General features: G+C 37.4%; 1 protein-coding gene across 1 annotated transcript; it reads left to right on the forward strand.

The window, feature by feature from the left end:
• The first annotated feature begins 12,436 nt into the window (after positions 1-12,436).
• LOC120215609 lies at positions 12,437-14,057 on the forward strand. Its single transcript, XM_039213249.1, has 2 exons — positions 12,437-13,878; positions 13,989-14,057. The coding sequence occupies exons 1-2, from the start codon at positions 13,443-13,445 to the stop codon at positions 13,991-13,993; spliced, it is 441 nt and encodes a 146-aa protein (XP_039069180.1). The 5' UTR covers positions 12,437-13,442; the 3' UTR covers positions 13,994-14,057.
• The last annotated feature ends 7,250 nt before the right edge of the window (positions 14,058-21,307 follow it).

Below are 21,307 nucleotides of genomic sequence, written 5' to 3' on the forward strand. Positions count from 1 at the left end.
TGTATTATATAATAATGTGGACTATAGTATATAATAACTTATATCTCAAATATTAATGACTAAGTTATTATAATAACCATAGATATTATATGTATGAAAATAATTATGAAATAAACATATATGTATGTAAAGTTAGAAAGTTTCTTCCCTTGCAAGGGAGGAATAGCCATGATAATCATGATGCTGAATTGGATCACATCATCCTCCCTTCTTTTAATCGATTTGTCCTCAAATCGAAAGATCTTCCTTTCCTTGAGTCATTCCATTTGATAAGTACCTTTATAAAAAGATTCATATCTTTTGAAAGAATGCCTTGTAAGTTCTTGATCTGGAAGAAATAAAACTTTCATTAGTATGAATGTGATCAAACAAATTAAAGTTAAGAAATACTTCCTGAAAGATGTAGGTTCAAAGTTCATGTCTATCGAAGACATTTGGCTTTGAATGTTGATGTCCTTTTGTATTCCAAAATTCATGCCCCTTTCCATAGATAGTTGCATTAATTCATGAAAAGTGATGACTCTTGGAATGGTGATGTCCTCATAAGTCACGCCCTTTGAATGAAAAATCATTTCCCTTTGGATTTCAATAGGCATGTCTTTTGATTCTTGATGGGTCACGTCCTTTGGATGAAGAGTTACCATTCTTTGCTCTTCAATAGTCGCAACTTTTGGTTCTTGAAAGATCACATTGTTTAGTTTACCAAATTGATGGATTGTGTTGCTTGGTTCATCCTGCAAATCAAAGGAAACTTTTGTTTGGTTAAGGTTAGAAAAATCAGCATCAACTTTGCATCTTGTTAATAGGCATCTTTGTGACAAGCACTTAGAGGTATAAGCACTTGTTTTTGGAATGTTTTCTTCCTGGTTTAACTTCGATTTTCCTTTCCTCATGGCCTCAACACTTTGTTTCATCTTGATTTGATCAACTTGGACTTGTTTAGGCGTCAAAGGTGTTAGGATGATCTTCTTCCCTCCATGGTTGAATGAATACTGATTAGTAAAACAATCATGAATGGTCCTCCTATCATATTGCTATGGTCTTCCAAGGAGTAAATGACTAGCATGCATAGGAACAACATCGCACATAACCTCGTCCTTGTACTTGCCAATGGAGAAAGGAACCATCACCTGTTTGTTGACATTAAGTTCTCCTCGTTCATTTAACCATTGTAATTTGTAGGGATTTGGATGTTTCAAAGTTTGCAATCCCAATTTCTCCACCATGATGGTACTGGCAATATTAGTACAACTTCCACCGTCTATGATCATGAAACACACCTTTTCATTCACATGGCAGCGGGTATGAAAGATGTTTTCCCTTTGTGCATCGTCTTCTACTATTTGAGCACTTAGACTTCTCTTGACCACTAGGGCTTCACCTTCTACCGGAGCACCAATTTCGGTTTCTTCCTCAACTTCTGTTGGTGTCGGTGCAGCTTCTTCTTCTTCATGGTCAGATTCAATCTCACCATTTCCAAGTAATGGTGTTCGGTTGGGACATTGTGTGGATATATGTCCCCTCCCAAGACACTTAAAGCAACGTATGTCTCTTGTTCGTTCAGGGATCTCTTTTCCTCGATTCTCTTATTAATTTGGGAAGCATTTGATGATTCAGCCTTCTCTTTGGTAGGAATAGGGGTAGACTTCCTCAAACTATTGTTTGGACTCCATCTTGAAGATGTAGGCACTGAAGTACGAGAGATAGGTCTTCTCCGAAGTTGCCTTTCTATTTTCATAGCCATTTGCACCATTTCATCAAGTTCAATGTAATGATACAATTCTAGTGTGTTGGCAATCTCAGGATTGAGTCCAGCAAGAAATCTAGCCATGGTTGCTTCGCGATCCTCCTCAATATTGACTCGGATCATTGCCACTTCCATTTCCTTATAGTAATCCTACACTCCTTGGCCTTTTCAGGTTCTGCAATTTCTGAAACATATCCCGATGATAATGAGTAGGAATGAAACGTTTACGCATGATACCTTTCATTTCGAGCCATGTTGAAATTGGTCTCTCTCCATTCCTCCTCCGAGTAATAGTAAGTTGATCCCACCATATCAAAGCATAATCAACAAATTCCATAGCTGCCATCTTACTTTCTTGAGTTCGGAATAGTTATGGCAACTAAACACATGTTCCACCTTGCTTTCCCATTCTAGATAGGCTTCTGGATCAGTCTTTCCTTGGAATTGAGGAATTTTGATTTTGATGTTGCTCATATTATCATCAACATTGGCACGCCTAGGTCCTTGTATCAATGCTGGTTCTTCTTCATCATAAGGATTTGGGACATCATCTTCTGGAAGAGGTTGTTGCCTCCGAGGAGTATCATTGTTTCTGGTTTGTGGTTGATCTCGTCTTTGGTCTAGTTTCTCATGGAGAGCATCAAATTCTGTTCGAAACATCCTTATCATTTCTCCAATCAGTGCTTGCATTTGCAAGTTGGGTTGACCTGCATTTCCTTTAGGACTTTGAGACATGGTTAGTAAATAAAACAAAAATAAACCTTACCAGCACACTCACAAAGTCTCACAAGTTCACTCCAAAGAAAATATAAGATCACTCCACTCAACACTCGTATTTACTCTCGGGAATATATATATTTGGCTTTTAAAAATTCCCCTTCTGATCTCACTCTTTCAATAGCCTTTTTCCACTCAAATTTCTCTTGCTAAGTCCTTTGAAGAACTTACTCAAGATTATAACAAGTTAATTCCTTCCTTGTGTGCGTCGGCTGCAAAATAGGTTAGGGTAGAAAAGAGTAGAAATGGAAAAAGTAGAAGAAAGGATTCAAAGGTATTAAAAGATAAAAATGGTTGAAGACAAGGAAAATGAAAGGATAGAAAAGGAAGAGGTGACTTACAATTCAAGAAACAACACTTACTGCAACCTTTCTCAAGAAACAATAAGGTTATCTTCTCTTAGTGTAGATAGGCCTCTTTGATGTACTTTGCAATGGTAGAGCACTTTCCTTGGCTTGCTTTATCTTTTGAACTTCTCTTTTTCTTTTCTTTTCTTTTCTTCTTTTCTGATTTTTCTCTTCTTTTTGCACTCCAATTTTGTTGAAGGAGTCTTTTTCTCTTTTGAACTTCTTTTTGCTTTGCACGCCAAATGAAACTTTTGTTGTCAATCCAACTATGCTCTGATTACCGCTTGATGTAAGGCGAATCTACACACTTTGGTGAGAAGAGTAGATAGCCTTATTGTGTCCCGATCTAGGATTGACAAGTACTGATGTCCTTGAATTAATAAGCTTGGGCTGCAAAATAATAAGACAGAAATATGATTAATAATGGGTTTAAGAAATGAATAATAATATAAGTAATGGAATGAAAGAATAAGAATAGAGATGGCTGCGGAATTATGGGATTGATGATGGTCTTGATGAAGGATGTTGATGATGTTGATGATGAAATGAAGATGGTGGTGATGTTGTATCTCAAACTCGCCAAAGAGGAAACAATGCTAACGAGCACAATCCCGGTCTTCACAAACTAGTTTGAGGGGTGGTGATAGTGTCTTCAACCCACTAGATAATAATCTAGGAATTTAGGAATCAAGTTGGAAAGAATGACGCCACAAGTATATAAATTATACTTGCTTAATCGATAAGTTCACAAAGAACTTTGAAGAGAAATTAACTCACAAGAGTATGTTATATATAAGAGATGAGATGACTACAAATGATGGCAAGCCACTCTATTTATAGGAAATGAGAGGGCTTGGCCGAATGATTACAAGTTGTTTCAGCTAGATACATGTCTCTAGGAAAATACATAATGCTTGAGATGAATGAATAAGTCCTTTGGGCTTGTGATGGTTCGGCTAACTCTTCATGAAAGGCCTTAATGAGTCGGCTAAGGATGGGAAGACATCTCCCTTGGCCGAATATGTATGTCGGTTCATCTTGGCGCCATTTTCTCCCTTTGGCCGAATGGTGGTGTGTCTCTTCATGCTTGGCGCCAAAAGCTCTCATGTGTATGGCATGTGATGTGGCCGAATAGGCATGGAGCCTCTAGCTCATGTTTCTTGATGATTTAAGCATCCAATAGGTGTGATCTCTTCACAGATGTGTTCCTTGTTGAAAAGGCATCTTCATGGGCAACATCATTCATGAAAGGTCACAATGTTTGAGAAAGGTAACCCTTCATGTTTGAGCTACTTCGGGTGTGAATGAGCTGGTGGTGAGCTGGCCTTAGATGACTTGTAACATGATGAACGTTTGGGCAGCTCCTTGTGAAAAGGTACCTCTTGAGGTGGCAACTATTCGTGAAAAGGTACGATTTCACAAATTTTGACGTAGGACATATTTGAAGTGTCCTAAGTGGTGATGATGATGGTGCAACTCCCCAGCTGAAATGAGTTCATCTTGTAGCTCAAATCTTCAGCTCAATCCAGCTATGAGCTCACGGCCTCAAAACAACTTTTCATCAATGAATCCTTATGATCTCTTAAGCATCCCTATGTGAGTTTCCTTGCTGTTTCATGCTCCATTTAGCTCCAATGTAGCTCCCAAGTATTGGCCGAATGTGCCCATATGCATAATATAAAGAAATAAACTAAGTAAATGAACTTATACAATGTATTATATAATAATGTGGACTATAGTATATAATAACTTATATCTCAAATATTAATGACTAAGTTATTATAATAACCATAGATATTATATGTATGAAAATAATTATGAAATAAACATATATATGTATGTAAAGTTAGAAAGTTTCTTCCCTTGCAAGGGAGGAATAGCCATGATAATCATGATGCTGAATTGGATCACATCAGAAGGCTTTTTTCATTGATTGATCCATTGGTGTAAGAAAGGATGAATGAAGATCATTATGCCTATTAGGGTATGCATGAATTTCTTTGAATCCTTCAAGTAGGTAAGGCATGCCAACTTTTGTCTTTGTACCCTTCCACATTATGAATCTTGAATAGTTGGATAATGATCATTTCTTTTCCTTGAATTGATGATCACAAGCAAGAACACTTCCATGTAAATAATTCAATGTGCTGCAAAAAAGAAATAAGTTAGAACATGAAACATCATTAACAATGTGAATGAACGTACAAGATTCATTAAGGTTCATGAATGGAATTTGGTTCGTTGAAACTTCCCTTTCATAAGGTTCATTGAATCTTGAATATGAAGTGAATGTACTTCAAATGTCAAAGACACATGCTTTGGAATACCAAATGTTACAACCTTTGGAACTTCAATGGACAAATGTGATTCATCAATTTGCAATGGTATGGCCTTTGGAATAACCTGCAAATCAAATGAAAGAATAGGAAGAAAAGATTGATTAGTATAAACTAAAACTTCCTTCTCGTCACTTTCTTTTCTCTCATGCTCATGTTTGTTTTGAATTCTCTCTTCACTCTCATGTTTTACAACGCACTTATCTTCACTCTCAATGCTCTTACTCTCATTTTCAATTACTCCAAATTTCCTGGTTTTCACACAATGTTCTTCTTTGATTTGTGCATGTTCAACTACACCATATCTTTTAACCACAACCTCACTTGGAATCTTTTCATTTTCTCTTCCACATGTACTTCCCCTTTGCTCCCAAATTCAATCTTTTCAACTTTTTCATTTTCGACTCCAACGTTCCTCACATCAATTTTCTCATTTTCATTCTGATCTCCCTCCACTGTTGATGTAAGGTAATTCTACCTTCTCGTTTGGTTGTGGATCTAGGAAGGAAGCAAAACAACCTGCGAAGTGAATGGATCAAAACAGAGTGGATAAGGGTGGTAAACGTATGGTTTAATAGGTAGGCTATTTAATAAATGAGAGATGAAAGAAAAAGATGATTGAAATGGTTATGGTTATGGCGATGAAACAAAAGGATGGTTGTGAGGATAGTATCTTGAAGAATGCTCAAAAAAGAACCAATGCTATAGAGAGCAAAGACCCAATCTTTATATTGTTTCTTCAAGGGGTGGTGTTAAGTACTTTGACCCACTAGTTATATGAACTAGGAACCAGAAGTATCAAGATGAAAGAAGAGGGTTGACGCCACAAGTATAAAATACTTGATAAGTCGATAAAAAGTCACCAGGACTTAAGAAAGAGAATAATCTCACTTTAATTAAAATAAAAGGTCTCCTTACAAATGATGAATGCTTTCCTATTTATAGGAAATGGAGGGGCATAGTCGAATAGAGAAATAATGGTTCGGCCAGCCCATGTATCTCCCTATAAAGACATAATTTAAATGCTAAAAGAGATGATGGTTCGGCCCTTGATGGAGGAAAATGATCCTTGGTCGAATAACACTTGTATCACTTCAAATTGGCGCCAAATGGGAGAGGAAATGATGCTTGGCCGAATGGTTAAATGTCTCTTCATCTTGGAGCCTAAATGAGGTCATATGCACGGCACATGGGGGCTGGTCATATGGCAGGTACATGGGTGTTCTAGGGAGCCTTGAGGTGCAGCCTTGTGCATGGGATGATGGCTGGTCATGTTCTCTCTCTTGGGCGTGCACGTGTCTCCTCCAAGCTAGCTTGAATTGTGGAGCTAGCTAGCAAACATGGGCTGTTTGTGAACAAGCTTCCTAGCCAAGTCCTTGTGAGCTCTTTAACATTATTTTCAGCTACATTCAGCTACCTTTGACATCACTTTTGGCAACTCAGCTCTAAATAGTCCAACTAGCTAAGTTTAGCTAGCCTTAAGCTCCTCCAGCTGAACCGAGCTTCCCTTAGTGTTCCATGAGCTGCCTTGTACTTTGTAAGCTGTTTGTGAGTTGCAAATGACGTCCAAATCATTCACCAAACTATCTCAACGTGCATCATGCTCCATTGTACCTACATGTGCAAGGAAACAAGGTAAATCCATGATATTGAGGTAAGACGAGCTAAGTACCTTGCTGCCATGTTTGATTAGGGTAATGTGAGCTAAGTTTGAATGTCATGAGCTAATTATACCATCTACTAATATGTGTAAGGTAAGGTATAAAGCCTAAGAGCTAATATGAATGCAAATGATCTAATGAAATGCATTATAAGTATGCTGCCTTGATGTATAAATAATAATCATGATTAATATGATTATATAGCTATCTTAACATGATTAACATATTAAAATAACAATGTGTAAGATGTATTCATACTAAGTTATTCTTTAACTTCATAACTAATATCCTTAGAATGATATGTAATATAATAGTATATATTATAAGGTTATTATAAAGTAAATGCATTAAAAGGATGTTCAAGAGTACTCCCTTTATAGTTGAAAACGTGCTTGCATCATCCCCCCTTCTTTAGGGCGATTTGTCCTTAAATCGAGTCCATTCTGTCATTGCATAGCTTCACGCCTCTTTGCTAAAAGAAAGTATCCTTTGAACGTTTGTGTTCTTCCATTATATACCCTTTTGTAAGATTTCCCTTTAGGCCTTTCTTTGGAATATGATTTTCCAACATGTACCTTTTGGGAATGATCTTTATCTAGGGATATCCCTTTTGGAAGTGACCTTTCACGTGAATTGTCCTGAAAAGTGAGGAGAGAAAAGGTTTCATATGAAGGGTTACTTACCTTTTGTAGATTAAAATCATTGACGAAGAGTTGTGACTTTAAGTCCCAAACATCACCACTTTTCGTTGGTGACCCTTCATTTTCCAGCATTGAACCATCATGTATCTCTATGAAGAAGTTTGGTTTCTTGTTTAGTTCCTCTTCATTTTTCGTTAGAGTTTTGTCTTTTCGCCATGCTTGAACACTCTTTCGCATATGCAATTGATCCTGTTGTACTTCTTTTGGCGTTAAAGGCATCAAGGTCACCTTGCGTCCATCATGCTTAAAAGTGTATTGATTGTGAAAACAATCATGAATGGTTCTTTTGTCATACTGCCATGGTCTCCCAAGTAAGATGTGGCTAGCATGCATAGGGACAATGTCACAGAGCACCTCGTCCTTGTACCTACCAACTGAGAAAGGAATTAGAACCTGTTTGGTAACATTTAACTCACCTCCTTCATTGAGCCATTGGAGTTTATATGGAGTATGATACGATCCAAACTAGCTCCAACTTTCTCCATGACTTGAACACACCATGGATATTCTTCATAGCTATTTCTAAGGGAGTTCTTCATTACCCTATCTTATATTATATCATTTATACATTCTATTCTATCATAAGCATTCATTCACATGTTAGTATAAATTATCATTATTTCCATCCTATGTTTAGTTAATCATATCATTCAAATATATGTTATGATTACATATCATTTCTTAGGATATTATTATTACATGTTTCCATTTATCATTTATGAATACCATATTATATGATATTCATACATTCACATCTTTATAATTGATGCACAATGTTATTTCAAGTATGTTAAGTATGTTATGTTAGTCTTGCATTCATTTAAGCATAATTCAATTCATTCGTGAAATGGCAGAATGCTTAATCATTCATTTGTTAGCTCACGTGCATTCATTTTAGCTCCTAGGTCTTATACATTAGCTTACATATATTATATCATTATGTACTTAGCTCATGACATGCATTCATAGCTCATATCACTCAAACACCTCACGGCAGCATGCATTTTACCTTAAATGAGCTCACACATTGCTTATTTTATTTGTTTGGTGATTCCTATAGGTGAAACACAAAACAAGGCATATTATGGTAGCTTGGCTAGCTAAAAGGACAAGCACAGCAACTCACACTAGCTCATGAACATTATGGCAGCTCATTTCATCACATAAGGAGCTTAAACTTAGCTGGATGAGCTAGCATGTAGCTGAACTTAGCTGGAAGAGAGCTTTTGACCAAATTACTGAATAGTGGACTAGAGGTAGCTGGAAGTAGCTGGGAGAGTAGCTGAGGAGTTGAGAAGACCAAAGCTAACTAGCTTGAGTTCATCAAGCTATAACTCACCTAGTTAGCTACCAAGACACTCACCTAGCTTACCTTGAAGCTAGTTCATCTCTAGGCTGCCCAATGGATGCCATGTCACCTAGATGCATGTTGGAAGCTAATTCACGCCTAGCTGTTGCCTACTTCATTCCATGGACTTCAAGACATCATCCTATGGTTGCAACCTCATCAAAGCATAGCAAGAAGACCCATGTGCATTCATATAGGCTGCCATGTGCATCATTCAAGCATGTGCACTCCATGTGACATCAAATTGGCGCCAAAACACCAAGGGATGCTTCCTATTCGGCCAAAGACTCTTTCCTCTTCATTTTGGTGCCCAAATAACTTCCAAATGCATTTAAATCATCCTTAGGGCCGAACCAACACATAACCATTCGGCCAAGAGCATGTATTTTCATTAAAGTTTTGTTTTTTCATTAAAAATCATGTCATTTTAGGAAGGTACAAGGGCTGGCCGAACCAACATGTACCTATTCGGCCAAGTCCCTTTAAAAACTATAAATAGGCCATTATATTTCATTTGTAATAAGACCATTTTTATTAATTAAAGTGAGATTATTCTCTTCCTTAAGTCCTGGTGACTTTTTATCGACTTATCAAGTATAATTTATACTTGTGGCGTCAACCCTCTTCTTTCATCTTGATACTTCTGGTTCCTAGTTCATATAACTAGTGAGTCAAAGTACTTATCACCACCCCTTGAAGAAACAATATAAAGATTGGGTCTTTGCTCTCTATAGCATTGGTTATTCTTTGAGCGTTCTTCAAGATACTATCCTCACAACCATCCTTTTGTTTCATCGCCATAACCATAACCATTTCAATCATCTTCCGCTTCCATATCTCATTTTAAACAGCCCACCTATTCACCATACGTCCACCACCCTTAACCCTCTCTTTTTGAGCCATTCACTTGTGCAGGTTGTTTTGCTTCCTTCCTAGATCCACAATCAAACGAGAATGTAGAATTACCTTACATCAGAGTAGGATGTTTTGACGGTTCCAATCCAAGCTTTTCAACCATAAGAGTGCTGGCTACGTTTGTGCAATTTCCTCCATCCATGATCATTGTGCAAACCTTATCCTTGACATGGCATCTTGTATGAAAGATATTGTTTCTCTGAATATCATCTTGGGATGTTTGTGATTGTAGGCACCTCTTTGAAACAAGCATCTCACCATGATCTGCATTTTCTTCCGTTTCTTCTTCTTGTATTGTTTCAGGTTCCTCGTCAAAAATAGTAGGCTCATCAGAATCTGATACAATATCTCCATTGTCAAGCACCATCATGGTATTTCGGTTGGGCACTGACTAGCAACATGTCCTTTTCCAAAACACTTGAAACATTTGATGTCTCTTGATCTCTCAAAAGTGTTGGTTTGCTTTTCTTTACCCTTGCTAGATTCACCCACTTGTGTAGTTTTAGGTACCTCTGCACGATCCTTTGTTTGGACTGGAGTTTGCTTTCGGAAAGTAATAGGTTCTTGCTTCTATTTGGTGGCCGAATTTGGACTGCTCCTAGTGTATGATTTCTTTTTGAGTTGTCTTTCAATTTTCATGGCCACATGCACCATTTCTTCAATCTCTACATAATGTTGAAGTTCAACAAGGTTAGCAATATCAAGATTTAGGCCAGATAAGAATCTTGCCATTGTTGCTTCTCTATCTTCATCCACATTGGCTCGGATCATGGCAATCTCCATTTCTTTGAAATAATCTTCAACATTCTTGCTTCTTTGTTTCAAATTTTGTAATTTATGATAAAGATATCGGTGATAGTGAGTAGGAACAAACCTTTTCCTCATAAAGGCCTTCATTTCATCCCATGTTGTGATGGGGTGTTCACCATTTCGTCTTCTTGAACTCACCAACTGGTCCCACCAAACTAAGGCATAGTCCATGAATTCCATAGCAGCAAGCCTAACCTTCTTTTGCTCTGTATAGTTTTGGCATTCAAAAATGTGTTCAATTTTGATTACCCAATCAAGATAGGCTTCTGGATCAGTTCGTCCTTCAAATGAAGGAATAGTCACTTTGATGTTGCTGAAGTTGTCATTTTGATTTCGATGAACATCTCTCCTTGCTACTGATGTTACTTCAGCCTCTTCCTCTTCTAAGTCTTCTTCCATTCTAGGGCGGTTTACTCTCCGGTTGCCTAAAGATGCTTCTAATTGATCCATACGATCTTGAAAAGGCTTCAATTCTAATTTCAACAATCATGCCATTTTGTGCATAATAGCTTGAGTCTGCAAGTTAGGGGCTTCTCTCTTTCTGGGGATCGTCCTAAACTCCGAGACATGGTTAGTGAAATAAGAAAAGAATAAGATGTGTAAAAGACCTTACCAGAATATACTCTCACAAATCCTCACGAGTCATGATGTGATCACGCCCACATCAGATCCCAAAGTCATACCTCAAGGTCCCATTACTAGATCGAAGGCCAAATAATTCAGGGAAGTACTCCTAACTAAGTGTCTTGAGACTTTTGATTCATTTGATAACTTGACACCCTCCGACGTTAAGTTATATAATGTATCGACAGTTAATAACTTAGTATGAGCATTTCATGCATATAGTTATATTTGCATTACATACATATCACGTGTAGTTCATATTTGCATATAGTGTTTACATTCATCTTTTCATATAGCAATTCACGTGTTATTCATGTTTACTTTCATCTAGCATTTTTTCATCTTTCATCTAGGTTATCACGTGTTTTTCATGGAACAAAGGCACAAGGACAGCAAGTGTGCGTCTACAATAGACCACTATCTATTAAATTAACAATGCTATTTTATCATGTAGGAACACAAGTGATCTGTCCATGATGAACGGTTTTTAATGAAGTTTTCAACATAATTCCAGCCCCTTTACACGGCAAACAATGATGAATAGAGAAAATAGCATTATAAACAATTCACACATTCAACTAACACTAAGGAAACCCACGTGTATTTGCTGTTTTGAAGATCATTCATATAGATTGCACAAAGACAACCCATGTTCAATAAAGAACAAAGGCACAAAAACAGCCCATGTGCATTGATTCAATCTTGTCTCCTAATAATGCACATGGCCAGCACACACACAAGCAATCACTACCAGATTTTTCTAAGAACACCCATGTGAATCCACATGGCCAGCAAATCACGTGAAGGAGTGTAACTCACCATTTGGAACAAAACAACACCCATGTGCATGATTTGGAACAAAACAGCACCCATGTGCGTGCCAGCACACCATGTGCAACTTGTGTGGTTCCACTTAAGCATCAACTTGAAGAAGAACAAGTGCATTTCGGCCATGATACATGCCTCCTACATTTCCACCGAAAAAGTACCTATTATTTCATATTAATTATGTGTTAAATCATGTCTTTAGGAAGGAGCAAGGCTGGCACATTACAAGCTGTTATCAATCAGCCAAACACTTTCAAACCTTTAAATAAGCTTTGTTATTTCATTTGTAATCAGAATTTTATAAATTAAAACTTTGTGAGTTATTCTCTCAAAATTGGTTCTTCTTAGAACTATTTTATTGACATTTCAAGACTGTTCTTGTTGTGTTAAGTTTGTGATACTTCAGGTTCTTAGATTACTATCTAACGGGTCCAAGTCCTTAAACATTGAACGTATAAGGTTTGGGTTTATACTCTTTTAGTATAAGTTCTTCCTTGTTCCTTGTTATATTCAAATTTCTACCATCACAAATTCCATTACCTCATCTATCAATTATCATTCCTTATTCAAATTTCGTTCATAACCATATCCATATAACCCCAACATCATCCTTAATATCGAGTAAGTTTGCTGCCGAGGAATTGCTTACTTCGTTCTAGATCCGGTACAATCGAAGAAGTCCTCAATCGACGGACTGACTCGTATCATATGGTAATCAGAGCAAAGGTGAACCAAGTAAGAAATTCATCTTGAAAAAAAAAGAGAATTCCGAAAATTAAAAAAAAACAAATTCCGAAAATTAAAAAAAAAAAAGAAAAAAGAAAAGTTCTGGTCTTGAGATGAAGAGAAATGCTATAATGTTGTGTTCTTCAATATTGAAATGCTTTGAGCTTTGATTCAATCCAAAATGCAATAACTTTGATTGTATTGGTGACAGTCTCGTTGTAAGCATTTCTATGTAGTAAGTTTACTAATTATTTTCATCTTCCTTTCTTTATTTTCCTTTGAATTTTTAGGCTTCATTTCATTATTTTCCAGTTTCTTTTAATCTTTATTATTTCCTATAGCCGACACACTTGACAGATATTTTTGAAAGATCGAATTTAGTTCGTAAAAGAACTGACTACGAGGGAACGAGTGGAAAAGGCACATTGAGTGTGTGAGATCAGAAGGGGAGATAGAAAAGAGCCATTAAAAGTTTCTCCCGAGTGAAACACGAGTGTTGAGTGATTGAGTGTCAATTCTGATTTCTTTGGAGCGAAATTGTGAGAATCTTTGTGTGTATATTGTAAGGACCTATATACATTAATTATCTTCTTTGTGTGTTGTTTTGTTTTATTTGATTAATATGGCAGGCTCTAGTGATAACCATCCGGGTGACCAACCACCAAATTTGCAAATACAAGCCATTACATGTGAGATACAAAGGATGATAAGGGCTGAACTTGAGACTCTACATTCTAGAATGGATAAGATTGAAGGAGAATCTCAAACGCATCATAATGAAGAGATTAATGATGAAAACGAAATTGACCAACCTCTAAGACCAAATCAGAGACATGGACGTACACTTGATGATAATTTGGCTAATATAAAAGTTGCGATTCCATATTTTCAGGGACGAACAGATCCCGATGCATATTTGGCATGGGAGAGTAACGTTGAGCATGTTTTTGAGTGTTATAATTACTCGAAACAAAAGAAGGTTCGTTTGGCAGCAATGGAGTTTGTTGATTACGCTCTCATTTGGTGGGATCAATTGTTGATCAGTAGACGAAGAACCGGTGAGGGTCCAATAAACACATGGATAGAAATGAAGCGAATCATGAGGAAACGGTTTGTTCCATTTCATTATCAACGTGATTTATTTCAGAAGTTACAAAACTTGAAACAGGGTAATCAAAGTGTTGAAGATTATTTCAAGGAAATGGAAATGGCCATGATGCGTGCAAACATGGAGGAAAAGAAGCAACTATGGCACGTTTCTTGCAGGGTTGAATTTTGAAATTGCTAACGTTGTTGAGTTACATCATTATGTCGAGTTGGATGACATGGTGCATATGGCCTTCAAAATTGAAAGACAACAGCGTAGAAAGTCTTCTTACCGAGGTAATACTCCTTCTAAAGTTTCCTTTAATCCATCTGTTTCTCCTAATAATGTTAGGAAGCAAGCACCATTTAAGATTAAGGAAAGAGCATAAACGAGTAGTCCAAAACCTCCCATTGTTGAAAATGGACGTGGAAAGAAACAGATACAAACAGAACGCACAAGAGACATCCAATGTTTCAAATGCCTTGGTAGAGGGCATGTTGCAAGTCAGTGTCCTAACCGAAGGACAATGATGACACGAGTGAATGGGGAAATAGAGTCCGAATCTGACAATGATGAGCAAGACACCCCCTTGGTGGACGATGATGAAGATGACGACCAAGTACAGACTTATGCAACTGGAGAAGCACTTGTGGTTAAAAGAAGCTTGAATGCACAACCAATCCGAGATGAGCAACAGCGCGAGAACATCTTTCACACAAGATGTCTTGTGAATGACAAGGTATGTGTTGTGATTATTGATAGCGGTAGTTGTACTAACGTTGCAAGTACTGTTATGGTTGACAAACTAGGTCTGAAGACGACAAAGCATCCAATCCATACAAATACAATGGTTAAATGATGCTGGAGAATTAAGGGTCACCAAACAAGTTTCTTGTACCATTTTCCATTGGAAAATACAAGGATGAAGTAATGTGTGACGTTGTGTCGATGGATGCCACTCATTTATTATTGGACGTCCATGGAAGTTTGACAAGAAGGTAATGCATGATGGTTTCACAAATAGATATTCGTTTGTGAATGCAGGAAAACAAATTACCTTAGCCCCTTTGACACCAAGTCAAGTACAAGAAGATCAAGTTCGCCTGAAGAAGAACAATGAAGAAGCAAAGGGGAAGAAAAAGATAAACGTTTATGCGAGCAGAAAAGAAATCAGGAAATGTCTTTCCTCTCAACAATCTTTACTCATTTTAATGTATAAAGAGCATTGTTTGTTGGCTAAAATTCCCCCTGATTTACCTATATCTATTGCATCTCTTTTGCAAGATTTTGAAGATGTGTTTCCTGAAGAAATCCCAGATGGATTACCACCAATTAGAGGAATTGAACATCAAATTGATTTCATTCCTGGAGCTACCATTCCAAATAGACCAGCCTATCGGAGTAATCCCGATGAAACAAAGGAGTTACAGAAACAAGTCAAAGTGTTGTTGGACAAAGGATACATTCGAGAAAGTTTAAGTCCTTGTGTTGTACCAGTTTTGTTGGTACCAAAAAAAGATGGAACTTGGAGAATGTGTGTGGATTGTAGAGCTGTAAACCAGATCACTATCAAATATAGGCATCCTATACCTCGATTGGATGATATGCTTGATGAACTTAGTGGAGCCAACATCTTCTCCAAAATTGATTTGAAAAGCGGCTACCATCAGATTAGGATGAAGGAAGGAGATGAGTGGAAAACTGCATTTAAGACAAAACAAGGTTTTGTATGAATGGTTAGTCATGCCTTTTGGCTTAACTAATGCTCCCAGTACCTTTATACGTCTAATGAATCATGTCCTTCGGCCTTACATCGGTAAGTTTTGTGTTGTTTACTTTGATGATATCTTAATTTACAGTAAATCCTTGAGCGAACATGTTGAACATTTAAGGATTATTCTAAGCACCTTAAGAGGAGAGCATTATATGCTAATATCAAGAAGTGTGCTTTTTGTACTGACCAAGTTACCTTCTAGGTTTCATTGTTAGTTCACAGGGACTAGCAGTTGATCCGGAAAAGATTAAGGCAATTCAAGAATGGCCAGAACCAGTCAACGTAAGTCAAGTTCGAAGCTTTCATGGATTAGCCAGTTTTTATAGAAGGTTTGTACTGAACTTCAGTGCAATCGCCGCCCCCTTAACCGGGATTATTAAGAAGAATTCAAACTTCTGTTGGGGCAAAGAACAAGATGAAGCATTCAAGGAACTCAAGGATTATTTGACAAAGGCTCCCTTATTAGCCTTGCCAAACTTTGAGAAGACATTTGAAGTTGAATGTGACGCCTCCGGAATTGGGATTGGTGCTGTTTTGAGTCAAGAAGGAAAACCAATCGCTTACTTTAGAGAAAAGCTAAATGGTGCAACTTTGAATTATCCCGTCTATGACAAGGAGATGTATGCACTCATTCGAACATTAGAGACTTGGCAGCACTACTTATTGCCAAGGGAATTCGTGATACACACTGACTATGAAGCGTTAAAACACATCAAGGGAAAACACAAGCTCAACAAGAGACATGCCAAATGGGTTGAATTCCTTGAATCATTCCCCTATGTTATCCGCTATAAGAGAGGAAAGGATAATATTGTGGCAGATGCTCTTTCGCGCAGGTATGTGCTACTTAATACTTTGGATTCCAAACTCCTTGGTTTTTCATTTATTAAAGAACATTATGCTACTGACTTGGAATTTGGAGAGATATATAAGTTATGTGAAACAGGTGCTCACGAAAAATATTATCAACATGAAGGGTATCTTTTCAAGGAAGGTAGACTTTGTATTCCACAAGGATCCATGCGAGAAGTGTTAACCAAAGAAGCACATGAAGGGGGACTTATGGGACACTTTGGCTTTGAAAAGACACTTAACATCTTGAAGAACACCTCTTTTGGCCAAAGATGAAGAGGTATGTTGAAAAGGTATGTGAAAGGTGTCTAGTTTGTAAAGGGCAAAATCAAAGGTCAAGCCTCATGGGCTATACCAACCATTGCCAATACCAACCACACCATGGGTAGATGTCTCTATGGATTTTGTTTTAGGTTTACCTCGAACCAAAAATGGGAAGGATGCGATATATGTAGTGGTTGACCGATTTTCTAAAATGGCTCATTTTATACCCTGTAACAAAACTGATGATGCTATTCACATTGCAAACTTATTCTTCAAAGAAGTGGTAAGGTTACATGGACTTCTCGAACCATTGTATCGGATAGAGATGTCAAATTTTTGAGCCACTTTTGGAGGACTTTGTGGGTAAGATGGCACAAAGCTACTCTTTTCTACTACTTGTCATCCTCAAACGGATGGGCAAACAAGTCGTCAATAGAGTCTTATCAACATTACTCAGATCGATAATCAAGAAGAACATCAAGACTTGGGAGGAATGTATACCACACGTGGAGTTTGCATATAATCGAACCAAACATTCGACGACAAAATTTTCTCCATTTGAGGTAGTGTATGGTTTCAATCCCTTAACTCCTTTAGACTTACTTCCTTTACCTTGTGATCAAATAGTGAACAAAGATGGAAAGGACAAGGCAGAATTTGTTAAGAAACTCCATCAACAAGTCAAGGACAATATTGAAAGAACTAGACAATATGAGCAGCAAGCAATAAAGGAAGGAAAAAGGTAACGTTTGAAGTAGGAGATTGGGTTTGGGTACACTTAGAAAGGAGAGGTTTCCAAATCAAAGAAGATCCAAATTATTACCTCGAGGAGATGGCCCATTCCAGATTGTGGAAAATATCAATGACAATGCATATAAGCTAGAGTTGCCCAGTGAGTTTGGTGGCGTTAGTGCTTCATTCAACATTGCAGACTTGACACCCTTTGAAGATGAAGACGATTTGGGGACAAATCGCTTTAGAGAAGGGGGGATGATGTGATCACGCCCACATCAGATCTCGAAGTCATGCCTCAATGTCCCATTACCAGATCGAAGGCCAAACAATTCAGGGAAGTACTCCTAACTAAGTGTCTTGAGACTTTTGATTCATTTGATAACTTGACACCCTCCGACGTTAAGTTATATAATGTATCGACAGTTAATAACTTAGTATGAGCATTTAATGCATATAGTTATATTTGCATTGCATACATATCACGTGTAGTTCATATTTGCATATAGTGTTTACATTCATCTTTTCATATGGCAATTCACGTGTTATTCATGTTTACTTTCATCTAGCATTTTTTCATCTTTCATCTAGGTTATCATGTGTTTTTCATGGAACAAAGGCACAAGGACAGCAAGTGTGCGTCTACAATAGACCACTATCTATTAAATTAACAATGTTATTTTATCATGTAGGAACACAAGTGATCTGTCCATGATGAACGGTTTTTAATGAAGTTTTCAACATAATTCCAGCCCATTTACATGGCAAACCATGATGAATGGAGAAAATAGCATTATAAACAATTCACACATTCAACTAACACTAAGGAAACCCATGTGTATTTGCTGGTTTGAAGATCATTCATATAGATTGCACAAAGACAACCCATGTTCAATAAAGAACAAAGGCACAAAAACAGCCCATGTGCATTGATTCAATCTTGTCTCCTAATAATGCACATGGCCAGCACACACAAGCAATCACTACCAGATTTTTCTAAGAACACCCATGTGAATCCACATGGCCAGCAAATCACGTGAAGGAGTGTAACTCACCATTTGGAACAAAACAACACCCATGTGCATGATTTGGAACAAAACAGAACCCATGTGCGTGCCAGCACACCATGTGCAACTTGTGTGGTTCCACTTAAGCATCAACTTGAAGAAGAACAAGTGCATTTCGGCCATGATACATGCCTCCTACATTTCCACCGAAAAAGTACCTATTATTTCATATTAATTATGTGTAAATCATGTCTTAGAAGGAGCAAGGCTGGCACATTACAAGCTGTTATCAATCAGCCAAAACACTTTCAAACTTTTAAATAAGCTTTGTTATTCATTTGTAATCAGAATTTATAAATTAAAACTTTGTGAGTTATTCTCTCAAAATTGGTTCTTCTTAGAACTATTTTCTTGACATTTCAAGACTGTTCTTGTTGTGTTAAGTTTGTGATACTTCGGGTTCTTAGATTACTATCTAACGGGTCCAATTCCTTAAACATTGAACGTATAAGGTTTGGGTTTATACTCTTTTAGTATAAGTTCTTCCTTGTTCGTTGTTATATTCAAATTTCTACCATCACAAATTCCATTACCTCATCTCAATTATCATTCCTTATTCAAATTTCGTTCTAACCATATCCATATAACCCCAACATCATCCTTAATATCGAGTAAGTTTGCTGCCGAGGAATTGCTTACTTCGTTCTAGATCCGGTACAATCGAAGAAGTCCTCAATCGACGGACTGACTCGTATCAAGTCACTCCAAGAAAATTTGATGTCACTCAATCCGCTCGTGTTTGCACTCTAGGACTTTAATGGCTTTTACTTGTCCTCTTCTGATCTCACACACGCTCCAACCTTTTTCCTCTCGATTCTCTTGTCTCAAGTTCTAGAAAACTTTTACTCAAGACTATATCTAGTAAATTTTGCTTGTTTGACGTCAGCTGCAAAAGGATTAGTAGGAAGGGAAAACAAATATAATGAAAGGGTGGCTTAGAAATAGAAAGAAGACAAACAAAAGGGTTACTTACACAAGTCACTTCACAACCTTCTATCACCACAATCAAAGGCTTAGTTGAATGGCTTGGAGATGAGAATTGTTGATGAGTGCTTCCAACTTTTCTTTCTTTCTTTTTCATCTTTTTGAGTGCTTTTATTTTCTTTTCTGATTTTTCTTGATTTCTTTGACTTTGCACTTCTTTTTGTAATTTTCTTTTTGTTGTTGTTGCACGTTGCTTCTTCCACCAAAGCTCTGATTACCGCTTGATGTAAGGTAATTCTACCTTCTCGTTTGATTGTGGATCTAGGAAGGAAGCAAAACAACCTGCGAAGTGAATGGATCAAAACAGAAAGGATAAGGGTGGTAAACGTATGGTTTAATAGGTAGGCTATTTAATAAATGAGAGATGGAAGCGGAAGATGATTGAAATGATTATGGTTATGGAGATGAAACAAAAGGATGGTTGTGAGGATAGTATCTTGAAGAATGCTCAAAGAAGAACCAATGCTATAGAGAGCAAAGACCCAATCTTTATATTGTTTCTTCAAGGGTGGTGTTAAGTACTTTGACCCACTAGTTATATGAACTAGGAACCAGAAGAATCAAGATGAAAGAAGAGGGTTGACGCCACAAGTATAAAATACTTGATAAGTTGATAAAAAGTCACCAGGACTTAAGAAAGAGAATAATCTCACTTCAATTAAAATAAAAGGTCTCCTTACAAATGATGAATGCTTTCCTATTTATAGGAAATGGAGGGGCATAGCCGAATAGAGACATAATGGTTCGGCCAGCCCATGTATCTCCCTAAAGACATAATTTAAATGCTAAAAGAGATGATGGTTCGGCCCTTGATGGAGGGAAATGATCCTTGGCCGAATAACACTTGTATCCCTTCAAATTGGCGCCAAATGGGAGAGGAGATGATGGTTGGCCTAATGGTTAAATGGCTCTTCATCTTGGCGCCTAAATGAGATCATATGCACCGCATATGGGGGCTGGTCATATGGCATGCACATGGGTGTTCTAGGGAGCCTTGAGGTGCAGCCTTGTGCATGGGATGATGGCTGGTCATGTTCTCTCTCTTGGGCGTGCATGTGTCTCCTCCAAGCGAGCTTGAGTTGTGGAGCTAGCTAGCAAACATGGGCTGTTTGTGAACAAGCTTCCTAGCCAAGTCCTTGTGAGCTCCTTAACATTATGTTCACCTAGCCAAGTCCTTGTGAGCTCCTTAACATTATGTTCAGCTACATTCAGCTACCTTTGACATCACTTTTGGCAACTCAGCTCCAAATAGTTCAACTAGCTAAGATTAGCTAGCCTTAAGCTCCTCTAGCTGAACCGAGCTTCCCTTAGTGTTCCATGAGCTGCCTTGTACTTTGTAAGCTGTTTTTGAGATGCATATGACGTCCAAATCATTCACCAAGCTATCTCAACGTGCATCATGCTCCATTGTACCTACATGTGCAAGGAAACAAGGTAAGTCCATGATATTGAGGTAAGACGAGCTAAGTACCTTGCTGCCATGTTTGATTAGGGTAATGTGAGCTAAGTTTGAATGTCATGAGCTAATTATATCATTTACTAATATGTGTAAGGTAAGGTATAAAGCCTAAGAGCTAATATGAATGCAAATGATCTAATGAAATGCATTATAAGTATGCTGCCTTGATGTATAAATAATAATCATGCTTAATATGATTATATAGTTATCCTAACATGCTTAACATATTAAAATAACAATGTGTAAGATGTATTCATACTAAGTTATT

This window comes from Hibiscus syriacus, unplaced genomic scaffold (assembly GCF_006381635.1).
Source record: "Hibiscus syriacus cultivar Baekdansim isolate YM2019G1 unplaced genomic scaffold, ASM638163v2 tig00110126_pilon, whole genome shotgun sequence".
Classification (NCBI taxonomy): domain Eukaryota; kingdom Viridiplantae; phylum Streptophyta; class Magnoliopsida; order Malvales; family Malvaceae; genus Hibiscus; species Hibiscus syriacus.